The following is a 9,087-nucleotide window of genomic DNA, read 5'->3' as shown; positions in this document are numbered from 1 at the left end:
AGAAGCTGCCTCACCCAGCCCTCATGGCGCAGATGACTGGGTTTTGAAGCAGCTGCTCAATCATTTAAATGTTGACTTTGCAAAAAAACCTTTGACAACATAGATCGTGGCACATGTCACAAGCTGAGAGCGTGGCATTGATGGTGACCTAGGAGAGTGGCTACATGATAGTTGGGCAGTTGCAATTGATAGTGCCCTCTCTAGAGAAACAAATTCTGAATGGGGGTCACTCAGGGAACTGTCTTAGGACCATTACTGTTTATAGTTGCTCTTTTAGACATGCCTATGGTCATTCAGACAGGTAGTACCACTAACTACACTGATGACACAAAATTATTACAGACAATAAAGAACCCTTACAGTGTGACAAGCTTTTGCAGCTGCACCTGAATGCAATATATGTGGACAGAACAAAACAACATGCAACTTAATGCTGGAAATTTTCAAGCAGCACCACAACCTACATGTATAGGACCTGGAGGCACTGCATTCCTAGAGTCACATACAGCATATGTAATGATGCATCATTTCATGTGCACATTACCAAGATGGATTCTAAGGACCAAGAAGTCATGTTGACCCCTGTGGTCACTGCACAATGTGAAAATAATTGTGCAGCTTCAAACAATCCAATGTTACTACACTAAAAGGTACTGTCCACTCCATCTAATATCAGCTTGGGGTTCACAAATTTTCAGTACTCTGCCACAAAAATTAAGAAACTTACCCAATGTGAATGTCTTCAAAAAGGACTTGAACATTCTCCTATCCACAATATCAGATGAACCAACATCCCAGCATGAAATATAATGTGTGTGTGTGTGTGTGTAGCTTTGACTGGTTTCAGTCATTGATTTGCAATCATGCTGGGGCACCACTTCAAAGGGTCAACCCCAGTAATTACTTTTAAAAGCCTGGTATTTATTATATCAGTCTCTTGTGTCATCATGTAACAGGGATATAAACAAATTAACACCAGTTGTCAAGTGGTGGTAGAGGACAAACACACACACACAAAATGGGCTTCTTCCAGGTTCTATCTGCCAAATCCACTCACAAGGCTTTGGTCAGCCCATGGCTATAGTAGAAGACATGTGCCATGCAGTGGGACTAAACACAGAGTCACGTGATTGAGAAGCAAATGTATATACATGAGGGAAAATTTCTGGATTTTAAACATTTCCCACTATAACATTAAATTGGTTTTTCAGAGTACTTAATGAAATCTTGCCCCAATCTAGCATTGAAGGGATGTTTACAGGAGACTTGCAGCAGTTTTCTTGAATCCTCAGCAGAGATCATTATTTTGTTTACAATGGAAGTGAAAATACACACCTAAGACTAAAGCTCTGACAACTCCTGCATGTCTGGAATACTACTGTATTATTAAGCTACACTAACCAACACACACACACACACACACCAGTTGCTGGATCACAGATCTATAGTGTCCTCTCTCTCTGCCTGTTCCTATAACTACTGCCACCTCTATAGATTTCCTTCAAACACCTGACACATTTTCCCTGCTAACCAATTATTTTTAGTTTTAAGTGGTTCACTTTTAGACATAGGAATTGCTAAATTAGATGTAAAGTGCAAATGCTTTGTAATTAGATTGCTATTGCAATAATTATGATTACAAGCCTGTTTCTACCTGTTGTGTTAACACATGGTCAACATCTTCATTTTGAACACAATTCAGTACATTCTACATGGCTGGGCTAAAGTGAATTATTCAATAGAACAAAATAGAAATATTTCTTTATTATCAGCATATTTCACCAAAGGTTTATTGAAATGATAATCTCAGTGCAGCTTTGTAAGTACAGAAGATGTCCCCAAGTTTTTGTTTTTCAAGTCACAAACTTCCTGAAAATGATGGCAGATGAAAGATTTCATTGTGGAGCAAGAATAGAAACTAAATCCTGAATCGTCATTATTTTAACAGCTGCTTTTCCATGCTTGCATTGTTTCGTTTATATATATACAGCATTTGCATATCGAAATAAAAATACTGAGCAAATAAATTAGACACACACAGAAATCGAGTTTGATTAGTAAGACAGGAGAAACAGACATTACAGCACTGCCCTTAACAAATTTTTCTTGAGAAATCTTCCTTTGATGGGTGAAACAGTTTCCTCTATGGGGATTCATTCATTCCATGTTGCTGAAACCCTAAGTTACAATATATTTTGGTTCTTTCAACCTCAAAATTTGCTCTTACAAATAGTTCACTTGTCATAATTATCAAACCTTGAGCAATGGTCAAAGGAAATGAAAGTTAAACACACCCAGCAGTGTTGGTGAATTTATATCTGGAATGTCTTCTCAAAACTGGAAACTTTTGTTCCTTATTCTAATGTCCCTGGTAGAATACCAAAAATTGCTCAAATTCACAAAGAGAATAGTAACCAGAATTCAAAAATTTCTCTCTCCAAACCCTAAAGGAAGAAGATAGTTACGTCGTAATTCAGATGTTGGTAACTTATTATATGTGACTGTATCTTTCAGGTTAAAGTTAAAATGACTTTTGTGGAAATAAGCAGTTGTTGTCAACACTTCTGCTTCGTGGTCTTTGTAGGCAGCTATGAAATTAGTGGAGAATTCTTCATGGCGAATTGTTAATTTGTTAGTAACCCACTCGCGTTTTACATCAGATACAAGCAAGGTATGTCTTGATGTTCGAGTCTTTTTCATCAACTGCTTGGCTATATCCAGAACTTTACTGAAACGATCTGGCCCTTTCTCTGGTGTCAACAGAGTTACATTAAAGCCAGTTCCTTTATTCCTTATCATTAGTAAATATATGCTGAACACGCGTTCCGGGTCAATCTGTGGTGTCACAATATAAACAGTGGCACCAACTCCAAACCAATCATCCAGCAGACATTTCCAAAGTTGTAAGATAAAATCATGACACATGATGCCACCACCTTCTGGAATCATATCAATGAATTCTTGAACCTGAAATGGACAAAACAAGAGAAGATAAAATCAGTTACAAGTTTTGTTAATAATCTCAAAAGTCAATCATCCAAATATACTTAATATTTCTCACTCTAATGATTTTGATCATATTCTAAAAGACTAAAATTTGTTTTATCTGTAAATCCTGTTATTAATGTTTTTGGTTTTACAGTTATTTCACATAATTTGCTGAAAGAAAAAGTTACTATAGACAGGTTTTTAAAAAAATCTCTACCTAGAATTTGCATACTCCAAGCAATTACACATTAAATTCACTTTACATATCTCATAACTGCAATCACTAGTAAAATTTCTTGGTACACCGGAGAGAAAACCTCGGAATTTTACATTATATATTCCATAACACTTGAAGATGGAGTATGTCACATATTCACAGAATAGATTGAATTATCAACCAAAGCCAGTTAGAAGTTACTGTTGTTGAGTAATTCCACTCTATTCTCTTTCTTTAAAGCAAACAATATTTCATCTGGAGTTTCAGTTAATTCTCTTGAAAAAAGAAAAAAATACCCCACGAAGGAGTAATATTTTTATATCTGAAAAGACTGGTATTTAGTAATGTGGACATTAAGAAGAAAACTGTTTTGTTGTATCGTCTGGATGTTGTTATTGTGTCCTCTGTCTTTTATTTTAAGACAATCACTGTTTGTTAACTGTGATATTGTCAATGTATCTAGAGACAAAGAAGATATCAACAGGTACCATGGTTTGGGTGATATGCCATCCTTGAGAAGACCTGTCAAGCCAAGTGAAATCAGTCGTGACCGATGCCAGCATCGTGTAACTGGCACCCTTTGAATGTTGGGCCTCACAGAGGTAGTGACAAGTAGCTGAGGCCTTCGGCAATATACCGTTCTTGAGACGACCTGTCAAGCCAATTGAGATCATAGTTGTAGCCAGTGCTGGTGTTACATAACTGACACCCATGCCAGTGGCACATGCACTCTTGGAGTGGTTGGCATTAGGAAGAGCATCCAACCATAGAAACCATGCGAAATCAGATTGGAACCTGGTGCAGTTCCGCAGCTGCCAGTTTTCAGTTAAACCATCCAAGCAATGCCAGCATGGGAAACAAATGTTAAATGAAGATGATCTGGACTGTATTAGGTTTTCAAAGATGAACTGAATACATCAACATGATCCCATTCTGTGAATGTAAATTATTTCACCTTCAAACCAACAAATACTCAACAATAAACATCTTTAACGACCTTCTGTTTATAAGTTGAAACTCACCTAAACAATTTTAACCCCAGAAAAATAGCTGAATGGAGATAGCCGAGCCTTCGATATTGGTTTGATATTTTGGTATTAAAAAACTAAGTTGGTACAAGTATTTCTACTGCAGTACATAAAAGGTTTCTTTATTTTTTGTTAGGGAGAAGTTAGTAATGCAAGAGACATGGCCATTGAGGATCAGTAAACTCCTAGAAAGAGATTTACCAGCTTGAATGGCATTATTTAATGATTGCAGTGACAGTAGGCGGTCGGTACAAAGTCATGATGATCATCATCATCGTTTAACATCCATTTTCCATGCTGGCATGGGTTGGATGGTTTGACTGAGGTCTGGAGAGCAAACGGCTGTACCAGGCTCCAATCTGATCTGGCAAAGTTTCTACAGCTGGATGCCCTTTTTAACGCCAAGTGCTTTTTACATGCCACCGGCACAGGAGCCAGTCAGGCGGGCCTGGTATCAATTATGTTCAAATGGTGTTTTTTTACGTGCCACCGGCATGAGAGCCAGTCAGAGGGGTACTGGCATTGGCCATGTTTGGATGATGCTTTTTACATGCCACCAGTATGAGAGACAGTCGAGGCACTGGCCACAGCTACAAAATTGGTTTTGACTCAATAGGTCTTCTCAAGCATATCATATCATCTGAAGCATCAGGAGTTCTCTTAACTGGGCCAGATAAGCGTGGCTGCGATCTCAGTTGCCAGGTCTTCTCAATCACAGCATATCTCCAAAGATCTCTGTCACTAGTCATTGCCTCTGTGAGACCTAATGTTCGAAGGTCATGCTTCACCACCTCATTCCATGTCTTCCTGGGTCTACCTCTTCTACAGTTAGGGAGTGGCACTTCCTCACACAGCTGTCTTCATTCATACATAACACGTGACCATACCAATGCAGTCATCTCTTGCACACCACATTTGATGCTTCTTATCCCCAACTTTTCTCTCGGGGTGCTTACACTGTCATATATGCACACTGACATTACACATCCAGCGGATCATACTAGCTTCATTTCTTTCAAGCCTACGCATGTCCTCAGCAGTGACAGCCTATGTTTCTCTGCCATGTAGCATGGCAGTTCACACATGCATATTAGTCTACCTTTCATCCAGAGCGAGAGGCCTTTAGTTGCCAGCAGTGGTAAGAGCTCCCTGAACTTTGCCCAGGCTATTCTTATTCTAGTAGTAACACTCTCTGAGCATCCACCCCCACTACAAACTTGGTCGTCTAGGTAGCGGAAGCTATTAACTACTTCTAGTTTCTCTCCCTGGCATGTGATGGAGTCTGTTTTCTGAGCATCGATGGTGTTTATTGGCACTGTGCATCTGCTCCACATGAAAACTATCTTCCTGGTTAATCTTCCCTTGATGTAGCTGCACCACTTATGTGTTCATAGCTTACACTGGATACGTCTTATGGAATTTCTACCTACACCTCTTCTACAGATTGAGCAGTGCCATCTACCTGAAGGGGTTTATGATTTGACAGCCTTCCTACTCACTAAGACTTTGGTTTTTGCTAGGTTAACCCTAAGGCCCTTCAATTTTAGGCCTTGCTTCCACACCTTAAACTTCATCTAGTTCTGGCAGTGACCCAGGTATTAGAGCAAGGTCATCAGTATAGAGAAGCTCCCAGGTGCAGCCTGTCTTGAATTCCTGTTATTGCCTGGAAGAAGAGGGGGCTGAGGACTGATCCTTGTAGAACCCCCACTTCTATCAGAATTCTTCACTATACTCGTTGCCAACTCTCACCTTACTGACAGCATCCTTTTACAGGACTTGTACAGCTCTTACCAACCACTCGTCTATCTGCATTGGGAGGAGGGATTGGGGGACCCTGTCGAGGACTTTTCCCTAGTCAACAGAAGCCAAGTACAAAGGTTTATCTTTGACTAGATATTTAACCTGCAGTTGCCTTACCAGAAATATAGCATCAGTAGTGCTTCTGCCTGGCACAAAACTGAACTGCAACTCATCTAGGCTAATTCTCTCCCTAATTAGTTGAGCTATGACCCTCTCTGTAACTTTCATTACCCGATCCAATAATTTGATACCCCTATATTTATTTCTATCTAAAGCATCACCTTTACCCTTGCTGCTGTTGACTATGGTGCTGCTACGCCATTGGGTATGACTCCTTCATGTACAACCTGATTTTCGATGCAGGTGACAATATCATAACCCACACTGCCCGATATTTCAAGCATCTCAGCAGTGATTCCTGATGGGCCAGGTGCTTTCTCTGTCTTCATATCCTTAATTGCTTTATCTACCAGGGTACTGTCGATTCGGGTAGGTGGTCCCTCAACTGGGTCAACATTTGGCAAGCTCTCCTCCTCTCATTCATTCTCCACATTCAGCAGTCCTTCATAATGGCATCTCCAAGCCTCTTTCTTTGCAGAATCATTAAACGCAGGGGCACCAATCCATGCAGATACATTTCTCTCCTATGACATCACAATTTTCTCTCACACACTGTCTTGCAATCCGAAATACTTCAATTCTTTGCCAATGTTCAGTGATGTGAAGACCAAACTTCTTTTCTACTACTCCCTTGACTATATATACCTGTCTCTTAGCTTCCCTTTTGGCTGTCTGATACATTCTCCTGCTACCCCTACTCTTCCAAGCCTGTTTCTTTGCTCTAATGGCCCTGTCTACAGTATTGTTCCGCCACCATTTTACCCTAGGTCTGGAAGGGGCTTTGCACCAGCCACAGATTTGGTCTGTGGCACTCAGCAAGCTGTCTCGCAGGAATTCCCAGCTGCTTTCTATGTCACATGACTGTAGCTCCTCCTCCCTATCATCAAATATCTCGGTAAGGATATCCTTAAATCTCTGACCATGTGAAGGGTTCTTAAGCTTCCAAGTCCTTTTCCAGATTGGTCTGCTTTTTGGCATCTTTCTGGCCTCAAGTCTGAAGTTACTAATGACTAGCCTATGCTGGGGGGGTACATTCTTCACCAAGGAGGGTCTTTGTATTTAAGAGCAACCATGTATCCCCCTGTCTGGTGAGAATGAAATCAATCTGGCTAGCAGAGTTTCCTGATTGATAGGTTATCAGGTGGCTAGCTGGCTTCCAGAAGTTAGTGTTGCAGATTAATAGGTTATTTGCATCACAGAACTCCAGGAGCCTAGTTCCCTCTTCATTTCTGGTACCAACTCCATGGAAAATACCAGGTTGCTGTCTGACATGCCCATTAAAATCTCCAACCACAAAGATGAGATCATTGTCACTTGTCTTTGAGGTAGCCTGCAGAAGAACATCTTAAAAGTAATCCTTCTGTTCATTTGGTAAGCCCGCTTGTGGGGTGTAGGCAAAGATAATTATAGCTATACCATTCTGCAAGACTAGCCTTAGTTTAATTATATCTATCGCACACTCTCACTACCCCTATGACCTTATCCACCCATTTCTCTGCAAGTAGTCTGCCCACCCACCTTATTCCATCACTATTACCTCCTAGAAGAGTTTATACCTGTGTGCTTTGCCTGTAAGAACTGGCTGAAGCTCTTCTCCACCTTACCTCTTGTATGCAACATACATCAACACATCTCCATTCAAGCATCTCTACAATCTCAATGTGCCTACATTTACAGTGCCAACTCTGAAAACTGGGAAAGAGATATGGGAGGTAACACAGGAAGGAGAGATGTTATTCAGCACCTGAAACGAAGGTTCCTGTGATTGTTTGGTAACAGATGTCATAATAGTTGTTCTTGCTTTTAACCTACCGTCATTCAAACATGTTAGAATTGTTAAGGTTGTTGCCTCTACTGGGGGGGGGGGGGGGGTAAGGAAGCATTGTATATGAAAGTGTTTGGGGCATTATAAATATAAGCGTTATGAGTCTTGTGGGCGTAAGCATTAATGATGCTGCAGATATAAATATAAAAAAAAGAGAGCGGGGGTAAGTGGGCTGCTATCTGGTTTAGTTAGTCCAGAGATGGGGGAGAGAAAGGAGAGGGTGGCAAGATTACCAATATGACAGGGGAAGGGCAACTGGATGTCTGGTAAGAGAAAGAGATTTCTGGTATTGGTGGGAAAGGGTGGGTGCAACCACGGACACGAAAAAGCCATTTTAAGGGGTAGAGTAAACAAGAAAGAATTATTTTTAAGAAAAGTACGAAATATGTATATACATGTAGCCAAGAAACAAGGTTAGTCATAGCAGGGGCAGAACAAACAAGAATTATTTTAGAGAATAGATGAGTTTGAATGAATAAGGCAATTAAAAACAAGAGAAATACTTAGCTATGAGTGTATAAGTGCTACAAGTGAGACCAGATGTCAAACTTGTGATGACATTATAATAAGAGGACAATATATCAAATTAAAACAACAATGAAAGTGTTTTTATGGTGGAGTAGCTTTAACTGCAACAGTATAAGAGTCATGACCATCACAACATATTGTTAAGAGCTTCTCTTTAATGAGATACAATTTGTCTTCAGGCCTGCAGTACATGTTCTATGAGTTGTAGTATTGGAAATGATGAAATCATTTATTCAAACTAACCAAGTTAATCTGTTCACATCTTTACCTCATTACTCCTTTAAAATAGAGTGTAACTCAAAACTAAATCAGGAGTGAAACCTATGGGAATACAGCTGTATTTAGAGATTCAATTTTGTGGTTTTGTACACAAACCACGTCGATTCTGATTGGATGCTTTTGGATATCGAGCAATTGTTTTAAAGTTAGTCTTTCATTTTGTGAAGTAAAAATTGTATTTTCGCTGAAATTTTTGGAACTAAGAACTGTGTTGTCATATTTAAAAGAATTTAAAAAAAGTTATTGAGTACGGTGTGTGTTTTGTTCTTTTTTTCTTTTTTTTTTTTTTGTTTCACAACAGA

The 9,087-nt window shown here is 39.7% G+C and overlaps 1 protein-coding gene across 1 annotated transcript in view; it reads right to left on the bottom strand.

Annotated features, from left to right (window-relative positions):
* Positions 1-1,746: 1,746 nt before the first annotated feature.
* Positions 1,747-9,087, bottom strand: part of LOC106874202 (uncharacterized) — a 41,110-nt gene continuing 33,769 nt past the window's right edge. The window contains exon 3 of the mRNA XM_089348458.1: positions 1,747-2,967. Coding sequence (XP_089204584.1) covers positions 2,422-2,967 — 546 coding nt within the window. The 3' untranslated portion in view covers positions 1,747-2,421. The remainder of the gene's footprint in view (positions 2,968-9,087) is intronic.

The sequence above is a fragment of the Octopus bimaculoides genome, chromosome 1 (assembly GCF_046866305.1).
Source record: "Octopus bimaculoides isolate indiv1 chromosome 1, ASM4686630v1, whole genome shotgun sequence".
NCBI lineage: Eukaryota > Metazoa > Mollusca > Cephalopoda > Octopoda > Octopodidae > Octopus > Octopus bimaculoides.
The sequence above is the reverse complement of the archived record's forward strand: the minus strand, read 5'-3'. Positions and strand labels throughout refer to the sequence as shown.